The sequence below is a fragment of the Helianthus annuus genome, chromosome 7 (genome assembly GCF_002127325.2).
Source record: "Helianthus annuus cultivar XRQ/B chromosome 7, HanXRQr2.0-SUNRISE, whole genome shotgun sequence".
Classification (NCBI taxonomy): domain Eukaryota; kingdom Viridiplantae; phylum Streptophyta; class Magnoliopsida; order Asterales; family Asteraceae; genus Helianthus; species Helianthus annuus.
In genome coordinates, this window is record NC_035439.2 from 128,909,065 (window position 1) to 128,932,960 (window position 23,896).

The following is a 23,896-nucleotide window of genomic DNA, read 5'->3' on the forward strand; positions in this document are numbered from 1 at the left end:
GTAATATCAAATGTATTACAGAAGTCGAATGTATCCACAGCGGATCAAAATAATAAAATATTGTTCATTCAGATACGGCATCGAGTTTGCGAGACTATTCGTGATGCTTAGGAAGCTAATACCAGCCAATTTTGTATAGTACCTGCACTTAATCTTTTTGGGGAAAATACGTCAGTTTACACTGGTAAATACATTCAACTGACACATTTGAAAATGTTTATTAAAAATGATTTGAATGCACAAGGCACAAACTCTTTTATAACTTGGGAAAATTATTAAAATCTTGTGAACGTTTTACATGTTCTTTTATGCGTTCAGTAGCCCTGGTCGTGCCGGGTTAAAGATTTATAGACACACCACATTGCGTAAAACCGTAGTATAAAAACCAACGGCTACGTCTCTTAATTTAATGTCGACAATATATACCGGGTGTACGCCTACACCGGGATGTCGATGGTCGTGGCCATTTCGTAAAATGATGCCAAGGATATCCGGGACAACGGTCATTAAACCCCCCAAAGGCTTTTAAGAAACAAAACTGTTTAAATGAGCCGATCATATTATTTAATTAACCACCTAAGCGATGGAAAAATATAATGCTCAATCAAGCGGTATTAACATACCGTAACCCAAGCCCGTATAGGGGAAATAAGTTAAAGTATTTACCTTTGCAAGTATTATTCCTTAGTTTGATTAAATCACCGATAGCTTTTACTGGGCTCCTAATCTGGAACGAAGGTTTTAATTAACCTCTTAGAATCCTAACGGGTCTTTATATTGGCCGTAGCCTAGACCGGTTGGTTCCGGAATATAAATATGGTTTAATCGCGCGAAAAGGCGAAAACCGAGAATGGAATGTGATTCTGCCCTAAACAAGTTCAGAGACTTGTTTTATATGGGTTCAAGGTTCACACTCTGGATTTTGGGGTCCAAATAATATAATTTGACCCGTATCGGCTATTTTATGAAAACTAGTTTCATAAGCCGAACCGTGTGCGCAATAGGCGAAACGGTTAACCATGAGAGTCTTACGTTTATTTCCTAAGTCAATATGCGTTAAAGAGGTTGTGGTATCAGTAGGATACCTTCCGTGATGCCTGTAACGAGTTTAAGTTAATATTATGCCCCGTAGGGGCTTTTCGGTCATTTTAAAGACTTTTAAAGAGCTTTTCGAGTTCTACAGGAAATCTGAGTTTCCCGAACAGTTTATAAAGTTTAAAATACTTTATTTATTATTTAAAATCAGTAGCAACTGGAATCGGGTCAAAAGACCTTGTAGAACTCATGTTTTGGCCGAAAAGGGCATATTCGGTATTTACCGAACCGTAGCCATAACCGCAGGTTATGAGCAAGGTAAAAATTATTAAAAATCTTTAAAATTCCCAAAATATTAATTTATAAAAGTGGGTAAAAGTTTTGGTGACGGAAACTTGGTTTAGATAGGGGTTATGCTAATTGCGCCGTTTATTACAAAAGTTTCTTATAAATGCGCTATTTAGCATAACTCTCATTCTAGACCTCGGGTTGACGTGAAACTTTAAGGACATGCTTATAATTTAGTAAGCAAGGTTATGGTCCGTTCACGTGTCCGAAATACTCGTTTTATTTTTAAAAGGCCGTTACGGTCAACTTTTAGGCGATTAACGGAAATGCGTAAAAGACTCGGACAATTCATGAGCCGATTACAGAGGTCTATACCATCATGTAATCTGGTCCTAAGAGAGTCCTAAGGCATATCTATACCTCACTAAAACGGGTCAGAACTGAAGTCAAAGCAAAAGTCAAACTTTTGCGACATTCGGCTCCGAACCGGGTCAATATAGCAAATGGTCGATTCAAACGAGCGTAAACAAGTTTATATACTTAATATCATGTTTTATGAGTGTCAAAACAGGTTTCATAACAAATACATTACAGATTATGTATAAAACGGCAAAATAGCTTTCTGTTGACTTTTTAAGTGCACGTTTGACTCGACATTTGACATAGTTAGAGTGGTGATCAGAGGGAACCCTTTTTGGGGTTTATTACCCACATAAATACCAACTCAAAACTACTTTTGATCCGACAATTCACTGGACCATTTGTGAATTATCGTGATGACAACCGTTAGTTACGACGGTTGAGTTTATAAGCTAAATCTATGGAAATATAAGACCAAAATGGATTTGAACGACTTACAGAAGTTGTATCTTGCTTAGAGAGCAGAGAGGAATGCTTGAGAGCTTCTTAGAATGATCAGTTGAGTGTTTTTGAGTTGTGTGAATGTTATGAGCCAAATGTGGCTATTTATAGTGAAGCATAGCACACAAGATCATCACACAACATCTACAACAGGTCATGGATGATGGGCAGGTGTCCCATAGAGCTATGGGTCGAGTATAGGGTGCCCATGCCTCATTTATTGGCGTTTTGATCATTCACAAGCTCAAAAGGCAAGAAACTACAAACATTCTGCATCTGGGCGTCTAATGCGGCCCGCATGGAGAATCCATGCTGCTTTTACGCGGGTCGCCTGATGTGTAAAGATCAGACGCGTATCTTAGGTGGCTCGCGGCCCGCCTCAACTTAACCCAATCCCTTACGCGGGTCGCGAGAGGTTAAAATTTCAGGATTTTTAAATCTTTTGTAATGATTATCAGAATCTGGTAATTAATAACGAAATCTTTTGTAATGATTTACCTGACCTTTCGGGTTTGAAGGGGTAACTTTGCGGTTTGGCCCTCGGTTAATTACAACTAAGGACCTCGTGTTATTTACCCGCGTTGTTAAGTCCCCATTTAGTTTATTATTTATTCAGAAAGCCTTAACTTTCATTGTTGCCGCTTCTAACCCTTCTCATACGAATTTGATCATAACTTTCTCGTTTTATAACGGAACTTCACGGAATTTATACAATATGTTCTAGTGAGCGTATAATACTGTTACAAAGCCTCGGGAGCGTTAAAGGGTCACTCAGAGGTATTATTAAACATGTTGACACAGTTAACCCCTGTAGCTTGTAATCTCTCACTTTCTTCCGCGTTTCGCTTCCTTACGATCCATGATTTATTCGTTTGAGGGTACAAGCACCAATTTGGGTTACTATACAGTATATTTACCCTTGTTTGACATTTATAACCCTCGAATTTATATACTTTCAAGGTTTGTCAATATTAGTTCTTTATTTAATATCACTGCCACGTGTAATCAAATGACACGTGTTAACACATTATTGGACACAAAAACTCGAGGTGTTACATCAATCGAAAATCGAATCGAACCTCGAAAGGCAATCGAACTCAATCGAAAACGACATTGAAACGTGACTTATAGAAGATTGTATGTTAGATATAGTGGTTGGGATTAAAAGTAATTTAACTGGGAACCCTATCGTATTCGTATCAGCGTCTATCGGAATCGAAACGTCGAAAATCGTCGCAAAATACTCAAAGTGTGTCGCGGATCGAATAGGAGGCATCCTGATCGAACAGGCCAGCCGATCGGCTAGCATCTTGCCAGCCGGTCGAGCAGCCCACTCGATCGGAGCTCCTGGCCGATCGGCTGCCACTTTCCTCTTATAGAAGCCTATAAATAGGGCTGTCCTTGTCTTCATTTCCACTTTTGGAAAGTTCTGACCGGCCAGCTCCTATTCTTCATCTTTTCTCAGATTTCTCTCAATCCCGGTAAGTTTTCACTCTAATTCTTGTACGGTTTTGATCATTACTTGATTCTACACCTTTCTATCTTTCAAAACTTGGATTCTAACCGTGAAATCACCAAGATCTAAGTGTTCTTGGGTGATGTCATCATGGTGTTCTTGAAGAACATCATGTTTTGGCCTCATTCAACTATGATTAGCTTAGATCTAACCGATTTCCACATAAACAAGCTAAGATCTATCAAAGATCTAAACATCCACAAGTTGTGAAGGATTAAGAGAAGGAATCCCAACTTTCTTTCAACTCTTTTACACTCAATGCCTTCAAACCACTAGAAACGGAGCTTGAACCGGCTAACTAATCATTTTAGCAAGTTAAAAGGTTCAAGATTCGGATTCTATATACAAGGTTCACCGATTTTGGGTTAGACTCTAAACCAACGTTCCGAACCGTTCACCGGCCGGACTTGGGTGATTCCTGTCCGAGCCGGAGAGACGAGTAAGAACGAAGGTATCATAGTTCAACTCGTTATCAAACTACCTCGATATAATGACAAGTAACCAGACGACCAAGTGTTAGACGAAAGGCCGACCAGGTCAGACTTGCTGGCCGAACGGCTAGGCTAATCAAACAGCCCAGCCGATCGGACACACCAGCCGATCGACCGGGCCAGCCGATCGGCTAGCACATGGCGTCTCACTTTTCCAGACTTTTGAAGTATAGTATTGACGAAGTAGTGTTCGATCGAATATGGCACTCGATTGGTGAACATTACTGTTCGGATCATGAGATACTATGCTTCAACACTTAATCGTTTTCACAACTCGTTCGTAGTAGGGAATGCCAGCCGATCGAACGGACTGTTCGATCGAGCGATATTCAGTTGAGGACTAATTCTGAAGTTTCTAGCCGATCGAGTGAGCTAGCCAATCGAACGAACCGTTCGATCGACCGACTTGAAAGGTAAGAACACTTCTGTGTTCTCAAATACTACAACGAAAACTTCAAAAGTTCAAATCCTCAAACACAAACACACCAGAGGAAGAAACAATCCACTCGAATGGTCCAGCCGATCGAGCCTACCGGCCGATCGAACAGGACTGTCCAACCGGATATACCAGCCGACCGAACAGCCCGTTCGATCGAACCTGCCGTTCGATCGACCAGCCCATTCGATCCATCCACACTTGTTTACTTTTCCGCGTTACTTATCATTATGCTATCGAACTATTCAGGCTAATCCTACTCTCAGCGCTCCCTTCAATCCACAATCAATCACTGTGAGTATACTCGATCCCTTTTTGCTTTTAGCACTTTTGGGTGTTACATACGTTACCTATCAAATCACAATCAAACATAAACTATTTGAACGCTGACCATTTGCATGTGCTACTTGACTAAATGAATGATGTTTATTATGTTTACACGTGGAGTGCTATCTACCTGCCTTAGCAACGTAGTACTATAGTTTGGACTCAGCACCCGTTCACACGGGGGTTGTTAAGGACAATTACTTGCATGGATTACAGTGGTAATCATGTATTGCGAACCGTCTCGGACAGTCAACCCGCAGTCATTGGTATCGATGGTCCCATGTCGATAATTAACATGCATCGTTTTCCTCTATGTACGTGCCTGGTTATGCGTAAACTATTCGAACTCTATATGCTATTATCAAACTTGTGTGCTCACCTTTACATTATATGTATTGACTTTATTTTAACATATGTGACAGGTGCTTAAGTTGCTAGGATGCTTAGGCGCATGGTGATGAAATCGAGGCTAGGGAGTCTAGAAATAATAAACAACTGTCTGTAATAATAATTGAATCTGAGTTGTCGGAACGGAATTTATTTGCCTAGTTGCTTTCTATGATAACTTGTTTATTTATTTGGGATACGGTATGGGACGTATCATTTAACTGAATTTGTAATAATAGTTGTTGTGGAAACTTCTGGACAATCTGTTTCGCTCAGTGCCGCGCCCCGATGATTCCGCCATCGGTTGGGGTGTGACAGATTGGTATCAGAGCCATAACTATAGGGAATTAGGCAGACACGACCTAGTCCGGGTCGCTGTCTTAGAGACCTAGACTATAGTTAGGAACCAATAGACTCAGTTTATGTGCTTATTCTGCAATTCTTCACTATCATTGCACTCGAAGGCGATTCAGTTAGGAATAGGTGTGAAAGCCGCAAACTCCTGACCAAACTGCCTGACTTATGCTGATTTTATTCGATTATTCATGCTTATCTCATTATTTACACCAACAAACAAGGGAGATTATAATAAATCAGGAGTGAAATCTATATTTTGATGCATAATCTCCTTTATTTTCTTATAAACAAGGAAGAAATTGTTAAGCCAAGGGGTGAAACCCTGACCTTGGCAGTTTGATCTGGACTTTATTCATCTCACCAAGGCCTCGATGGACTCCAACGACCTGAACTCACAAGTATGACCTAGGAAACGCGTGTGGAATGCCCAAGAGTCGAGGCAGAAACACGACCTCTAGAGTCGAAAGTGAAGACAAGTCTACTGTGAATAGTCGAATTGCCTTGGGTAGTCGATGTCTAGTAGCCGCAGACAATCTATCTCTCGATTTTATGTGTTTCAATTCTGAGAACCGCAACCGCGTACTCTGATAACTTGTTGATTTTATGTGTTTATATTTGCTTTCTCTGTTTTATGTTGGGATGACATTCGATTCTGCTATCATTTTAATCGACACACTACGATCATCTCCAAAACCGTGGCGAAAGCTGTGAGTGAGGTGTATGAAAACGCTAGCAAGTCGTCTGAAGAATCCCGAGCTGAAATCCCTAAGGATTCAAGCAAGGCTGCTTTCAGCTTCAAGCAGTTCAAGGCATGCGGACCAAAAGAGTTCACTGGCGAAGATGGTCCTACAGCCATGTTTCACTGGTTCGACTAGGTCGAAGTCACTCTGCGCCAGAGCGGATATCCTAAACATCTCCGCACTCTCAATGCTACAGGCGTCTTCCAGTCCCGTGCTCTAGACTGGTGGACGGCCGAACGAAACAAGCGCGGAAATGATGCAGCTTACGGGCTAACATGGAAGGAGTTGAAGGCAATTATGATCGAAGAATTCTGCCCTCCTCATGAACGCCAAAAGCTGGAGGACGAGTTCTGGGGAATCAAGCAGAAGGATGGAGACAACGCTGCTCTCACTGCTCGCTTCAAGCAGCTTAGCATTATCTGTCCTGATCAAGTCAAGACCTCAGATCAAGCCATCAAGAAGTACATTCGAGCCCTACCCGACTGTGTAGCCGACTTTGTTCACGCCGCCAAGCCAGCAACGATCGAAGAAACCTACCTACTCGCCGCTGAGATCAATGATAAGCGAGTAAAAGCTGGTTTCTGGGATAAGCCAACCAAGTCTCTGCATCAAGCCATCGCAGCACCCACCGACTCACCTGCTCAATCCTCCAAGTCATCAAGAAGGAAGAAGAAGAACAACAAGAGCTGTGCTGCCGCGAAAAACGCCACTCCCCTACAAGCTGTACCAGCTCAGCAGCAACAGCACCCTCGCTCAGCTCCAGTGATCAATGCACCGCCAGCAAAGCGTGCGTACACAGGCCCTCACCCACTCTGCCCGACATGTTCGTATCATCATCCAGTGGGTCTAGCTTGTCGTTTTTGCGCTCACTGCAACCTTTACGGTCATTTCACTGCGAACTGTCGCTATGGTCCTCGTCAAGCCCCAGTTCAAGCTACTGCCAACCAAGCTCTACTCCCCGCCCCTCAAGGCCAACAAGCAGCTCCAGCACCTGCAGTCAATGCTCGAGTTTGCTTTGCATGTGGTGACCCTAACCACTTTGCAAACAGGTGCCCAAACAGGGTGGTTAAGCAAGAGCCCCAGCAGCAACAACAGCAGCAGCAACAACAGCAGCCTCAGCAACAGCATCAAGCAGCCCATGCCCGAACCTTCAACATCAATGCCCGCCAGGCTCAGGAGGATAACAACGTGGTTAATGGTACGTTCCTTGTGAATGGTATTTATGCATCATGTTTGTTTGATACTGGAGCCGATAACTGCTTTGTGTCATTTGAATTCGAGAAGCTCCTTAGTCGTAAGCGCTCTTATCTATCCTCGTCATTCGAAGTCGAAGTTGCTACAGGAAGAACTATTGCCGTTAACTCAGTACTCCGTGATTGTACTCTCGAACTCAACAATCACATCTTCCCAATCGACCTTATTCCGATGCAACTCGGAAGTTTTGATGTCATAATAGGCATGGACTTTCTTCGCGAAAACCATGCCGAAGTTGTGTGCTTTGAAAAGATGATCCGATTCTCACTCGCGAATGGTGATCTTCTATGTGTATACGGTGAAACAGCGTCGAAAGGTCTCAAGCTTATGTCGTGTATTCAAGCCAGCAAGTATCTCCGCAAGGAATACCAAGCTTTCTTGGCCAACATTGTAGTAGCGGAGAAGGGAAAGAAAAAGAAAGCTGAAGTCAAAGAAGTTCCAGTGGTTCGTGAATTTCCTCAGGTGTTCCCTGACGATCTTCCCGGACTACCACCAAGTCGTGATATCGACTTCCGTATCGACCTCATTCCTGGAGCTAACCCCGTTGCCAAAGCCCCTTATCGACTCGCTCCATCCGAAATGAGGGAACTCTCGAACCAACTCCAGGAATTACTCGAAAAAGGCTTTATTCGCCCAAGCACCTCTCCTTGGGGCGCGCCAGTCCTTTTCGTCAAAAAGAAGGACGAGTCGTTCCGGATGTGCATCGACTATCGGGAATTGAATAAGCTAACCATTAAGAACCGATACCCCTTGCCCCGAATCGACGATTTGTTTGATCAGCTACAAGGTGCAGCATGTTTCTCTAAAATCGATTTGCGTTCAGGATATCATCAGCTACGGATTCAAGAGGAAGACATTCCCAAAACTGCTTTTCGAACCCGTTATGGCCATTACGAATTTGTTGTTATGCCCTTTGGTCTAACCAACGCACCCGCGGTTTTTATGGATCTGATGAATCGCGTGTGTAAGTCTTATCTTGACCGGTTCGTCATCGTGTTCATCGACGATGTCTTGATTTATTCCAAAACGAAAGCCGAACACGCGCAGCATCTACGTTGGGTTCTCGAGTTACTCCAGGGGAACCAACTCTATGCCAAGTTCTCCAAGTGCGAATTCTGGTTGGAGGAGGTTCAATTTCTGGGTCACATTGTGAATAGTCAGGGTATCCATGTCGATCCTGCGAAGATTGAAGCTGTCAAAAGCTGGATTACGCCTAAGAACCCGTCAGAAGTTCGTTCTTTTCTCGGACTAGCGGGCTATTATCGACGATTCATTGAAGGATTCTCCAAGATCGTTGTACCGCTTACCGCTCTTATGCATAAGGACAAGCCTTTTGTGTGGGGAAACGCACAAGAGACTGCCTTTCAAACTCTCAAACATATGCTGTGCAACGCACCAATTCTTACGCTGCCCGACGGAAGCGACAACTTCATTGTCTACTGTGATGCTTCTAACCTTGGTCTCGGCTGTGTCCTCATGCAGCGAGACAAGGTTATATAGCCTACGCATCTCGTCAGCTCAAGATCCACGAGAAGAACTATACAACCCATGACCTCGAGCTAGGCGCGGTTGTCTTTGCATTGAAGATTTGGCGACACTACCTGTATGGCACTAAGTGTACAATCTACACTGATCACAGGAGTTTACAACACATCTTTAATCAGAGAGAGCTTAATATGCGTCAAAGCCGATGGGTAGAACTTCTCAATGATTACGACTGTGAGATTCGTTATCACCCAGGCAAGGCGAATGTGGTTGCTGATGCGCTCAGCAGAAAGAGTTACGTGCTCAGTACTCGAAACATCCAAGCCTAGCACAACCTCGAAACCCTTATTCGCGAAGCTCAACATGCTTGCTTTAACGAGCGCACATTGAAGAAAGAAAGGATCTATCACGATGGAGCTCAGTTAGTAAGCAAAGCAGATGGGATATTCTACTATCTGGACCGAATTTGGATCCCTAAGCGGACCGATTTGCGAAAGATCATCATGAATGAAGCCCACAAATCCCGGTATTCTATTCATCCCGGTGCAGATAAGATGTACCAGGATCTTCGTTATAAGTACTGGTGGCCGGGTATGAAAAGGGATATCGCTCTTTACGTTGGAAGCTGTTTAACTTGCGCAAGAGTCAAGGCTGAACATCAAAGACTTTCTGGCTTACTCGAACAACCGCCGATACCTATATGGAAGTGGGAGAGTATAGCTATGGATTTCATAACGAAACTTCCGCCCACGCCATCAGGTCACGACAGTATTTGGGTTATAGTTGATCGTCTCACGAAGTCAGCTCACTTTTTGCCGATACGAGAAGACTATAAGGTGGAACGACTAGCCCAAATCTACACCGACGAGATCATTTGTAATCATGGTACGCCTCGTGATATCATTTCAGACCGTGACGCTCGGTTCACTTCGCGATTGTGGGAAACGTTTCAAGCGGCCCTTGGTACGTCGCTTAATCTGAGTACTGCATTCCATCCTCAAACCGACGGACAGGCTGAAAGAACAATCCGTACTCTTGAAGACATGCTCCGAGCGTGTGTTATAGATTTTGGTGGTAGTTGGAACAAACACCTGCCATTGGTGGAATTCTCGTACAATAATAGCTATCATGCCAGCATTCAAATGGCACCTTTCGAGGCTTTGTATGGTAGAAGATGTCGATCGCCTATTGTGTGGCACGAGATCGGTCACTCGCAACTAACCGGTCCCGAGATTCTACAAGAAACGACTGACAAAATCCACCAGATTAGAGACAACTTGGTAAAAGCTCGGAACAGACAGAAAAGTTACGCCGATAAAAGACGCAAGCCCCTTGAGTTCGCCGTTGGTGACTACGTACTCCTAAAGGTATCCCCTTGGAAGGGTGTAGTCAGATTTGGCAAGAAAGGGAAACTCGCGCCTCGATATGTTGGACCTTTTAGGATTTTGGAAAGAATTAGAAAAGTCGCCTACAGACTCGAATTACCGGAGGAACTCAGTAACGTCCACCCGACTTTCCACGTCTCTAACCTCCGAAAATGCCTTGCTGATCATGATCTAATCGTACCGCTCGACGATCTTCAGGTCAACAAAACGTTACACTTCGTGGAAAAGCCTGTCGAAATCATGGATCGCCAAACCAAGCAACTCAGGCGCTCTCGCATCCCGATCGTGAAGGTCCGATGGGAAGGCAAACGAGGCGCGGAGTTCACTTGGGAACTCGAAAGCGACATGAAGGCCAAGTACCCGCAGTTGTTTAAATAAATAGATCTGAAGCATCAAATTGGTAAATCGCGGCGTTATGTAGCCTTCGAGCCTAATTTCGGGACGAAATTCCCTAAACAAGGGGAGGCTGTAACACCCCGTGTTTTCGAATGTCAAAGTCAAAGTCAAAGTCCAAGTCAACTTTGACTTTCTTTGACTGTAGATAGTCTATTTTATGTTTTAGTTGTATTATGTGGAGTAAGTGTTGTAATCAGCAAGAATCGAAGTAATCGAATGTTATGTTTTAACGCGAACCGATCTACGACTGTGAATGATAGGAAGTAACAATGCGATAAAGTTAACTAATCAGTAATCAAACCGATCTAACAATCATCGAACTCGAGACTCGAATTATGCGAATTGCGGTATTGTTATACGTGTGTGTGCCTTATGTGTTACTTGTGCGTGTTTATTTTATGTTTGGTGTGGTATTCAAGCAAATCAATCGAAAATCGAATCGAAACTCGAAAGGCAATCGAACTCAATCGAAAACGACATCGAGACGTGACTTATAGAAGATTGTATGTTAGATATAGTGGTTGGGATTAAAAGTAATTTGACTGGGAACCCTATCGTATCCGTATCAGCGTCTATCGAAATCGAAACGTCGAAAATCGTCGCAAAATACTCAAAGTGTGTCGCGGATCGAACAGGAGGCATCCTGATCGAACAGGCCAGCCGATCGGCTAGCATCTTGCCAGCCGATCGAGCAGCCCACTCGATCGGAGCTCCTGGCCGATCGGCTGCCACTTTCCTCTTTTGGAAGCCTATAAATAGGGCTGTCCTTGTCTTCATTTCCACTTTTGGAAAGTTCTGACCGGCCAGCTCCTATTCTTCATCTTTTCTCAGATTTCTCTCAATCCCGGTAAGTTTTCACTCTAATTCTTGTACGTTTTTTATCATTACTTGATTCTACACCTTTCTATCTTTCAAAACTTGGATTCTAACCGTGAAATCACCAAGATCTAAGTGTTCTTGGGTGATGTCATCATGGTGTTCTTGAAGAACATCATGTTTTGGCCTCATTCAACTATGATTAGCTTACATCTAACCGATTTCCACATAAACAAGCTAAGATCTATCAAAGATCTAAACATCCACAAGTTGTGAAGGATTGAGAGAAGGAATCCCAACTTTCTTTCAACTCTTTTACACTCAATGCCTTCAAACCACTAGAAACGGAGCTTGAACCGGCTAACTAATCATTTTAGCAAGTTAAAAGGTTCAAGATTCGGATTCTATATACAAGGTTCACCGATTTTGGGTTAGACTCTAAACCAACGTTCCGAACCGTTCACCGGCCGGACTTGGGTGATTCCTGTCCGAGCCGGAGAGACGAGTAAGAACGAAGGTATCATAGTTCAACTCGTTATCAAACTACCTCGATATAATGACAAGTAACCAGACGACCAAGTGTTAGACGAAAGGCCGACCAGGTCAGACTTGCTGGCCGAACGGCTAGGCTAATCAAACAGCCCAGCCGATCGGACACACCAGCCGATCGACCGGGCCAGCCGATCGGCTAGCACATGGCGTCTCACTTTTCCAGACTTTTGAAGTATAGTATTGACGAAGTAGTGTTCGATCGAATATGGCACTCGATTGGTGAACATTACTGTTCGGATCATGAGATACTATGCTTCAACACTTAATCGTTTTCACAACTCGTTCGTAGTAGGGAATGCCAGCCGATCGAACGGACTGTTCGATCGAGCGATATTCAGTTGAGGACTAATTCTGAAGTTTCTAGCCGATCGAGTGAGCTAGCCGATCGAACGAACCGTTCGATCGACCGACTTGAAAGGTAAGAACACTTCTGTGTTCTCAAATACTACAACGAAAACTTCAAAAGTTCAAATCCTCAAACACAAACACACCAGAGGAAGAAACAATCCACTCGAATGGTCCAGCCGATCGAGCCTACCGGCCGGTCGAACAGGACTGTCCAACCGGACATACCTGCCGACCGAACAGCCCGTTCGATCGAACCTGCCGTTCGATCGACCAGCCCATTCGATCCATCCACACTTGTTTACTTTTCTGCGTTACTTATCGTTATGCTATCGAACTATTCAGGCTAATTCTACTCTCAGCGCTCCCTTCAATCCACAATCAATCACTGTGAGTATACTCGATCCCTTTTTGCTTTTAGCACTTTTGGGTGTTACATACGTTACCTATCAAATCACAATCAAACATAAACTATTTGAACGCTGACCATTTGCATGTGCTACTTGACTAAATGAATGCTGTTTATTATGTTTACACGTGGAGTGCTATCTACCTGCCTTAGCAACGTAGTACTATAGTTTGGACTCAGCATCCGTTCACACGGGGGTTGTTAAGGACAATTACTTGCATGGATTACGGTGGTAATCATGTATTGCGAACCGTCTCGGACGGTCAACCCGCAGTCGTTGGTATCGATGGTCCCATGTCGATAATTAACATGCATCGTTTTCCTCTGTGTACGTGCCTGGTTATGCGTAAACTATTCGAACTCTATATGCTATTATCAAACTTGTGTGCTCACCTTTACGTTATATGTATTGACTTTATTTTAACGTATGTGACAGGTGCTTAAGTTGCTAGGATGCTTAGGCGCATGGTGTTGAAATCGAGGCTAAGGAGTCTAGAAATAATAAACAATTGTCTGTAATAATAATTGAATCTGAGTTGTCGGAACGGAATTTATTTGCCTAGTTGCTTTCTATGATAACTTGTTTATTTATTTGGGATACGGTATGGGACGTATCATTTAACTGAATTTGTAATAATAGTTGTTGTGGAAACTTCTGGACAATCTGTTTCCCTCAGTGCCGCGCCCCGATGATTCCGCCATCGGTTGGGGTGTGACACATGATTCCTTTATTTTCAGTTGATGAGACATGCCCTGTTTGTCATACGACGTGTTTGGATTCTTTTGGGGAGCATGCAGTTCACTGTAGAGAACTCCCAGCGTTCAAGTACCAACATGATTTGGTTAGGGATATCTTTTTTTGACATACTCAGACATATTGGTATTTCTGCTAAGAAAGAGGCACATATTAATTTCTTAACGACATTATATGTGCACACCACAAGCGGGGCGTAACAGTTAATTTCAATTAACAATCCCGGTTAACAATTAATCCCTAGTAATCACTAGTCCTCATCCTACTGCCCGACTAACGACTAACGAGTATTACAAAACCGGTGAAAAGCGTAAATAAAACCAAAAAACAGAAACCCAAGTGTAAATCAGATGAAATAAAGGGGCATGAGAAAAAAAAACTAAAAACCAAATAATGACAACTTTAGCCCCTGAAATGTGTATGGCGACGATTGAACAAAATCATTAGACGCCAATTTGTAATTGTCAAGTATGGGTAACGGCGTTGCTGTCCTCTATTGACTTGATTCACCTTCACTTGCATGTGTTTGTTGTTATAAACGCCCTACTCATTCTTCACCAATTTCCACAATCACCTGCTTCTGCTTCAATTTCGCTACTCATATTCCACCAGAAGGTGCGTATCAATAATCTCCATGTAATTTTGTTTTCAATTTCGCTCTAGAACTTGTTGATTTAGTGTACAATTTAGCGATTATGTAGTGAGCAGATTCAATGATTCGTTAGGTAGTTAGGTCAGGTGAAAATTAATGATTGATGATGAATTACGTCTTTCAAAATGTCAAAATAGTCGAATAATTATCTCGAGATTGATGAATTTTGGATTTCGTTACTGATATTCGAGCAGAAGGTGCGTATTGATGATTACGATGTGTTTTGTTTTTGATTTCGATCTTAAACTTGTTTATTTGGTGAATGATTTTGGCGATTTAGGTACTGGATTGAATGATTCGTTAGGTAATTAGTTCTGGTGAAGAATTAATGTTGACGATGAATTAAGTCTTTCGAAATGTTAAAATTGGTTAATCGTGTGAGGTGTTATTGATTTTGTGTGAAATATAGTCGATTTTATGTGGAATATAGTCGAATAATTATCTCGAAAAATTGTTGAATTTTGAATTTCACTACTGATATTTGAGCAGAAGGTGTGTACTGATGATCTCGATGTAATTCGTTTTTGATTCTGATCGTTAATTTAGTGAATAATTTAGCGATTTATGTAGTGATTATCTCGAGATTGTTGAATTTTGAATTTTGGTACTGATATTTGAACATAAGGTGCGTATCGATGATCTCGATGTATTTTGTTTTTTATTTTCGATCTTAAACTAGTTAATTTAGTGAAGAATTTAGCAATTTATGTAGTGATTATATCGAGATTGATGAATTTTGAATTTCGCTACTGATATTTGAATAGAAGGTGTATATTGATGATCTCGATGTAATTTGTTTTTGATTCTGATCTTAAAGTTGTTAATTTAGTGAAGAATTTAGCGATTTATGTACTTAGCAGTGTTGCTGATTGAATGATTTGTTAGGTCAGGTGAAAATTAGTTAATTGTGTAATGTGTTTTTTGATTTTGTGTGGAATATAGGCAAATAGTTATCTGTAGATTGATTTTTTTCGAATTTCAATACTGATACTCGAGCGCTGTAATCTGTTTTTTATTCTGATCTTAAACTTGTTAATTTAGTGATTTATATAGTGCTTAGTTAGGTCTGGTGAAGAATTAACGATTTACGAAAAATTACGTCTTGCGAAATGTTAAATTTGGTTAATTGTGTTAGGTGTTTTTGATTTTGTGTGGAATATAGTTGAATAACTATATGGAGATTGATGAGTTTTATATAAGTTGGGTGAAGTGTACTAAGTTGAAATCTAAATTATTGTATTATTGACTTGATTATCGGTTAGATCCTCTATTTGATGTTGTGAAGAATTTGTTCCATGTAAGTTGACGACCTCATCTGTCGACTGTATTATAGATATGATGTGACTTCTGATTCATATTTGTCAGTTTTGAACATCAAAATTGGTATGTATTTTGTGCATGGTAATTCCATATGCAGATATCTTATTTTTTCCCAAAATAGTTAAAATTCCAGTCGGTTCAAAAGTATAAACTAATCTGTTTGATCTTAGAAGTTAGAAGTCAAGGGTCTTTTATGGTGTGTAGAAAGGGAATAGCGCATATGAGCTGTATTTCTTTGACTTCATCTATGCGGTGGAGATGGTAATAGTATGCATTCAATATCTAATACACTGATCTCGGTTTACTATTCATGATTGTAGAGATTGTGGGATTTTATTTGCAACAATGGCAACCGGAGCTGTTCCAGCTTCCTTTATGACTTTAAAGGGCAGAGGCAACGGTTTAGGGCTTGCAAAAACCTCAGATTTTGTTAAAGTTTCAGATCTGAAGAGGGTTAAGTTTAACAGAACTAAGGTTTTCGTGATCAAAAATGCAAATCCTGCTTCAAATATTACAGAGCTCCAGCCTGCTTCTGAAGGGAGTCCTTTGTTGGGTACGTGCTTTACCGTTCACTCTTATGCTTGCAGTTATAACCTTTATGTTACATTTACTTTCAAAACTGCAACAATCATAATAATTTCTAGCTGATCATATGGATGTTGATTTACTAAGAATACGTACCCGCGTTATAGCATTAAATATGCATTTTGTGCTTGCATCAGAATGAAAATAATCTTTTAATGCTTATTTCTTTGTTTCCGGCAGTTCCTGTACAGAAGTATTGTGAATCCACACATAAAACCGTCAGGAGGAAAACCCGCACAGTAATGGTTGGAGATGTAGCTCTTGGTAGTGATCACCCAATAAGAATTCAAACAATGACCACAACTGATACCAAGGATGTGGCTGCAACTGTGGAACAGGTTCTTGTTTTTTGTTGTTTCTTCTAATGTTGATGGGAATATATTTTATAATACCTTAAAAAGAAAGGTCGGTGGCTTATAATACCTTAAAAAGAAAGGTCGGTAAACTTTGTGACAATGCCAAAACTAACCTCTATAACTTTGTAATTGCCACTTTGACCCCTTCAAGTTTCTTAAGTTTCGAGTTTACCCTAAAACTAATTTCTTACTTTTTTTTTTACGTAGCGATGTAAATTCAAGTTCGTTTATGCTTTCATGTAATTTTTGTTTGGAAACGAGTCGGGGGCAATTATATAAGGTTTTATTTTTATATACGTTTTGAGTTGGACTACGTTGACATAAATTTTGGTTTGAAACAAATCGGGTGAAATATAATACGTTTTCATTCGACGGTATAATTTGAGTTGCTATATATTTCGACGTAAATGTAGTTCGGAAATGATTCGGGTCGATTGTAGTCTATACTTTATCACTCCGCGTATGACGCCAACACCCATGTTTATTTTATGTACGTTTTGAGTTGGTCTACATTTCGATGTAAATTTAATTTGGAAACAAGTCAGGTCATATATAATACATTTTCATTCAACGGTATGAATTCGGATTACTCTACGTTTCAACATAAATTTAGTTCGGAAGCAAGTCTGGCTGATTGTAGTCTATAATTTATCACGCCACGTATGGCGCCACCGCAACGCGCGGCGGATAAAAAACTAGTTCATCTTATAAGAAATATAATGTTGATGGGAGACACCACTTGTTTTTAGCAAATCATTCGATAGATACAAAATTTATATCCTTTCAAATTCATCATAGTATGGTTTGCCAATGTAATGGCTGCTGAGTTGGTTAATCGTCTGTTTGACAGGTCATGCAAATAGCTGATAGAGGAGCTGATCTCGTTAGAATAACAGTGCAAGGGAAACGAGAGGCAGATGCATGTTTTGAAATCAAGAACACCCTTGTTCAAAAAAAGTAGGTTGACTTTTTGACTTTCTTAAATCTTTATGTTTTCCATGGTTATCTCATCCATCATATACATTTGCAGTTATAACATACCTCTAGTGGCAGACATTCATTTTGCTCCTTCAGTTGCACTACGGGTTGCTGAATGTTTCGATAAAATTCGTGTCAACCCTGGAAATTTTGGTACAAACTTAACATCTTGTTTCTTTCGTAACCTTTCTTTCAAATTGTTCAATCTTTTGACTTTGTTCTTTGCAGCTGATCGACGGGCCCAGTTTGAGACGTTGGAGTATACAGATGACGATTATCAAAAGGAACTTGAGCATATCGAGAAGGTCAAGCAGTTGATCGACTTTCTATTGTTCACACTCCCGATAAATTAGGCCTGTAAATGAACCGAACGAACACGAACATATGATCGAACACAATTTTTTGTTCATGTTCGTTTGTTAAGAAAACGGTCATGTTCATGTTCGTTTATTAAGAAAATGGTCATGTTCATGTTCGTGTCCGTTCGTTTAAAACCTAAACGAACAGTTCACGAACATAAATGAACATAAACAAACAAACTTAAACGAACATAGTTTAACAAACAATAAACAACACAAATGAACGAACATAAATGAACACAAATGAACATAGTTGGCTAAACATAAGCAAGCATAAAGTAATTTTTTATGTAAATTAGTGATTAATTACGATAAATTCCATTGGAAACCCATTTTTATTACTAGAAAGCCCAATTACCAATTAGTTATATTTATATAAATAGTAGGAAGTTCCTTTTATGTCTAGTATTTATATAAATATAACTACCTATGTATTTAAATTGAAACTAACATAAACGAACAAACATAAACAAATGTAAATAAACGGACGTTCACGAACATAAATGAACAAACAAAACATGTGTTCATGTTCGTTCATTTATTAAATAAATGAACATAACCGAACTTCCCGCCGAACAAGTTCATGAACGTTTAGTTTGTTTACAGGCCTACAATTAATCTTTTATCAAATTTCAACTTAAAAAGTTAATAAACTCATTGCAAATGTATTCTTTGTTACGCCAGGTTTTTGTCCCGTTGGTTGAAAAATGCAAGAAATACGGAAGGGCAATGCGCATAGGAACAAATCACGGGAGTCTTTCGGATCGTATCATGAGCTACTACGGTGATTCTCCTAGAGGCATGGTAAGCATGCATAATATGCATTAAGTTTCTCTTGATTTACCCTTAACGTTTAACAATCACTTATGCGATACAAAATTGTTTTTTCAGGTTGAATCGGCATTTGAGTTTGCAAGAATTTGTCGAAAACTAGACTTCCATAATTTCGTATTTTCAATGAAAGCAAGCAACCCAGTGATCATGGTTCAAGCATACCGTCTTCTTGTAGCGGAAATGTACGTTCAGGGTTGGGACTATCCGTTGCATTTGGGAGTTACGGAAGCTGGTGAGGGTGAAGACGGACGAATGAAATCTGCAATTGGTATCGGGACACTTCTTCAGGTCATATATTCTTCATGCTACTTATTTTTTACAAAAAAGAAAGAGCTTTATAAAGCATAATACCATATACATTGTTCATATAATCATAACTTCATAAGCTTGAATTTGTATGATATACAGGATGGTCTTGGTGATACGATTAGGGTTTCCCTTACCGAACCTCCGGAGGAAGAAATCGACCCGTGTAGGAAATTGGCTAATCTTGGTATGAAAGCATCGCAAATTCAACAAGGGGTGGTAAGTTTTTGCATGAGTTTTACCAAATTGTATAATATCTTAAAAAGAATGACCCATTCTACACTTTGACAACCCTTCTACTTTGGTATAATGTCAAAAACAACCCTTTAAGTTTCTAAAGTTTTGAGTTTACCCTAAAACTAATTTCTTACGTTTTTATTTCTATTTACGTGTCTGTATGAATTCGAGTTCGTCTACGCTTTAATGTGATTTTTGTTTGGGTATTAGTTGGGTCAATTATAAAATGTTTTATTTTTATATACGTTTTGAGTTGGAGTACGTTTTGACGTAAATTTTGTTTGGAAACAAATTAGGTCAAATATAATACGTTTTCGTTTGACGGTATAAATCTGAGTTACTATATGTTTCGGCGTAAGTTTAATTCGAAAACGAGTCGGGTCGATTGTAGTCTATACTTTATCACGCCGCGTACGACGCCACCGCACGTGTTTATTTTATGTACGTTTTGAGTTGGTCTATATTTCGACGTAAATTTTATTTGGAAACAAGTCGGGTCAAATATGATACATTTTCATTCAACGGTATGAATTCGGATTACTCTACGTTTCAACGTAAATTTAGTTCGAAAACGAGTCGGATTGACCGTGGTCTATAATTTATCACGTCGCGTACGACGGGTAAAAAAACTAGTTAATAGGTATTTCAAGCCTTATATTACTATAATTCTAATTACACTTCCTTTTCTAGGCACCATTTGAAGAGAAACATAGACGTTATTTCGATTTTCAAAGAAGAACCGGCGATTTGCCTGTGCAAAAGGAGGTTGCTTTCCAACTCTTTTACAAATTGTTAATATGTTTTAATCATAATATTATATATGACTTTTTCTTTTGTGGCAGGGTGAAGAGGTGGATTACAGAGGCGTACTACACCGTGACGGCTCTGTTCTCATGTCTGTTTCACTGGATCAACTGAAGGTTAATTACCTTCTTACTTCTTTAGTCTTTACTCTTTATATTACCTTGCGTGTCCTGTATTAATTCTTGCATTTTTTATATATTTTATTTATGTCCAGACACCTGAGCTCTTTTACCGATCATTAGCTGCAAAACTTGTGCTTGGTATGCCATTTAAGGTCAGTTCATCCTTTGTTACGTTGAGTAATAAATCCGTCAACGTTCCCTGACATATGTGTTTGTTAGCTCATAAAATATGGTTTTTTATTCAGGATCTTGCAACCGTAGATTCTATCTTATTGAGAGAGCTTCCACCTGTAGACGATAAAGATGCTGTAAGAAATCTTTCTATCAAATTTCTCTAGATAGATATGTTTCATATGGGTCCGGGTCGTTAAACCCGAAATAGTTTTTGTTCAAATCTTTTTATTAGGGTTGCAAATGAACTGAACGAATCGTTTGTTAAGAAATATATGTGTTTACGAACTGTTCATGAACACTTACCGAACAAGATTTTATGTTCGTGTTCGTTTGTTAAGGAAATGAATGTGTTCATGTTCGTTTGTTACTTTTAAACAACGAACGACGAAAAGTAACTTTGATGAACACAAACTAATGTTCATGAACACAAATGAAAACAAACGAACACAAACAAGCGTTCATGAACAGATTATATAATACACCGACACTTATTAAATATTTTATTTGTCGGAAATTTGAAGTATTTAAATAAAATATAAAAACTAAAAACACTAATGAACTATCGAACACAATCAAACATAAACGAACACGTCACCGAACGTTCACGAACATAAATGAACGAACGTGAGTTTTGTGTTCGTTTTCGTTTGTTTAATAAACGGACAAGCACAAACAAACTTCCCTCTGGTTCACGAACTGTTCGTTGAACGTTTGGTTCGTTTGCAGCCCTGCTTTTTATATCTTCTTTAAAAACGATTAATGTGTCAAATGTGATTATGGAAAGTATATTATTTCTATACTAATCCAGTTTTTTTTATCTGTTATCAGCGGCTAGCTCTTAAAAGGTTGATTGATGTAAGTATGGGAGTTATAACTCCTTTATCAGAACAATTGTCAAAGCCTTTGCCAAACGCGATAGTCTTGGTAAATCTGAACGAGTTATCAACTGGAGCTCATAAGCTTTTACCAGAAGGTAAATATCTCAATTTCAGTTTTTCACCACTCAATTCGTATGGACCAGTTCTTGTTTACAAATGACATATAAAATATTTAAATGATATTTCCTCAGGCACACGTTTGGTGGTGTCGGTACGTGGTGATGAGTCCTATGAGGAGCTAGAAATTTTAAAAAGCATTGATGCGACAATGATTCTTCATGATCTGCCGTATTCAGATGAAAAAACTGGCAGAGTGCATACTGCAAGGAGGTATCAACTTTCACTAATAAAAAAGAGTAAAATGTCATTTTCGTCCCTAAGGTTTGTTTTTTCCGCATCTGGATCCAAAAGGTTTGAAATCTTGCCATTTTCATCCGGCTCGTTAACTCCATCCACTTTTTCTCCGTTAAGGGTATTTTCGTCTTTTTTGTCAACTTAACGGGCAGATCGGTCTTTTTCAGGGATATTTGGTTTTTTTACATAAAGTGAAAAAGACCGAATTGCCCTTTAAGTTAGCAAAAAAAAAACGGAAATATCCCTGACTTAACGGAGAAAAATGGATGGAGTTCACGAGCCGGATGAAATGGTAAGATTTCAAACCTTTTGGATCTAGATGCGGAAAAACAAACCTTGGACAAAAGCCGCAAAACTGGCCAAACCTCAGGGACGAAAATGGCATTTTACTCAATAAAAAAATATCTATTTTTGTTTAAAAAATATATAAAACTGTGACGTCTTTGTTTGACAGGCTATTCGAGTATCTCTCTGAAAATTCATTGAACTTCCCGGTTCTTCACCACATACAGTTCCCGAAGGGAATTCCTAGGTAATTTACTGACCCATGTCGATATATATATATAATTACACACGTCTTTTTCTTACCTTTTTATAAGTGTGTTAATTTTAAGTTTTAACGCTGTTTTGTATACTGGCAGGGATGATTTGGTTATTAACGCGGGTGCAAATGCTGGTGCACTTTTAGTTGATGGACTTGGAGATGGTATTTTATTAGAAGCACCAGATCAAGATTTCGAATTTCTCAGAAATACGTCTTTCAATTTGCTACAAGGATGCAGGATGCGAAACACTAAAACGGTATGGGATGTAATATTTTTTGCTGGTTGGCTGGTTACACACACGTAGATGAAAATGTTACAAACGCAGCTGTAAAAAAAAATTCCGAGCGGGGTCAGCCTTTTTTACGCTGCTGTAAAAAGCTGCTGACATAAGCATTTACACCCATTGTAAGGGTTTTTTACGGTAGTGTAAATCAACAAAAACAATTTTTTTTGGAAAAGTTTATTTTTTAGAGGATTTTTGGTAAAAAAAAATTCGAAAAAACCTTCGTTTTGGCTGAGTTCTCTAAATTCTCACAACTCGTAGGAGTTTTCATTTTGCCCTAACCCTACATATACATATACATACTTATACATATAAATTTATATATTTGTTGCTTATTTGTTAAAAAAATAAATACAGGAATACGTCTCATGCCCATCTTGTGGTAGAACTCTGTTTGATCTTCAAGTGATAAGTGCGGAAATTCGAGAAAAAACATCACATCTGCCTGGTGTTTCGGTAATTATCAAACCCTTTCCTACATGCTGACTTAAAACATTCGAGTACCAACTTTGTTCATCTCTATAGCAAAATAATTGTCACTTATATTTTGTCCATACTTTTATGACAGATTGCAATTATGGGATGCATAGTCAACGGACCGGGAGAGATGGCCGATGCAGATTTCGGATACGTCGGTGGTGCTCCTGGAAAGATTGATCTTTACGTTGGGAAGGTACGCAACTTCGTTTTTTCCTAAACGAGTGAAATAGTTTGAATCGGTTGAGAGTTGAAATAAACAAACGTACCCAGTAAAATTCCAATCATTGTAACTTTCTACGAATACAATTCTTATAGAGTGATGTGGTTATTATTTTTTTCAGACGGTAGTACAACGAGGAATTGCAATGGAGGGTGCAACCAATGCATTGATCCAACTAATCAAAGATCATGGACGCTGGGTCGATCCTCCTGCTGAAGAGTAATTGACTAATAGGAGTGAGTATATGTGGCGTGGATTAAATAAAGAACCGGAAAGTATTGTTGTAATGTTACTAAACGTAGGCGCACAATATTATTTAAGGTAATATTATTTTGTTATTATTATTATTATTAGTAATGTACGAGGAAAACATCAAGTGAAAGATTTACATACTGTAATGGAAAATGTTTGACCGAACATTTTTTTTCCACCCCTGGCTAACACCATATGGTCGTTTTGACTTGTCTGTTTCTACCCTTTACATGTTTGACCCGCCCATTATACCACCCCTCGCATAACCCCAGAATTTATTTGAAAGCTCAAAGCAACAAGTGGCAGTTTACTGTCCGTTACCA

General features: G+C 39.7%; 1 protein-coding gene across 2 annotated transcripts; it reads left to right on the forward strand.

Annotated features, from left to right (window-relative positions):
- The first annotated feature begins 14,251 nt into the window (after positions 1–14,251).
- LOC110868536 (4-hydroxy-3-methylbut-2-en-1-yl diphosphate synthase (ferredoxin), chloroplastic) lies at positions 14,252–23,751 on the forward strand. Of its 2 annotated transcripts, XM_035975265.1 has the most exons (21): positions 14,260–14,449; positions 14,681–14,683; positions 16,127–16,359; positions 16,572–16,729; positions 17,598–17,704; positions 17,778–17,878; positions 17,954–18,030; positions 18,769–18,888; positions 18,976–19,206; positions 19,327–19,443; positions 20,152–20,226; positions 20,304–20,381; positions 20,480–20,539; positions 20,633–20,695; positions 21,390–21,534; positions 21,631–21,769; positions 22,248–22,325; positions 22,435–22,594; positions 22,979–23,077; positions 23,190–23,294; positions 23,443–23,751. In XM_035975265.1, exons 3-21 carry the CDS (start codon positions 16,152–16,154, stop codon positions 23,542–23,544), a joined length of 2,223 nt encoding a protein of 740 aa, XP_035831158.1. In that variant the 5' UTR covers positions 14,260–14,449; positions 14,681–14,683; positions 16,127–16,151; the 3' UTR covers positions 23,545–23,751. The 2 variants fall into 2 exon arrangements, with proteins under 2 accessions (XP_021973422.1, XP_035831158.1); XM_022117730.2 differs by lacking the exon at positions 14,681–14,683 and having other exon boundaries at positions 14,252–14,449.
- The last annotated feature ends 145 nt before the right edge of the window (positions 23,752–23,896 follow it).

What these genes read in the sequence shown, in the direction of transcription:
- LOC110868536 (XM_022117730.2), top strand. Translation starts at nt 16,152, where the DNA reads ATGGCAACCGGAGCTGTTCCAGCTTCCTTTATGACTTTAAAGGGCAGA. An exon ending in TGGCTGCAACTGTGGAACAG is followed by an intron (nt 16,730 to 17,597) that starts GTTCTTGTTTTT and finishes TCTGTTTGACAG; the next exon opens with GTCATGCAAATAGCTGATAG. An exon ending in GTATCGGGACACTTCTTCAG is followed by an intron (nt 19,207 to 19,326) that starts GTCATATATTCT and finishes TATGATATACAG; the next exon opens with GATGGTCTTGGTGATACGAT.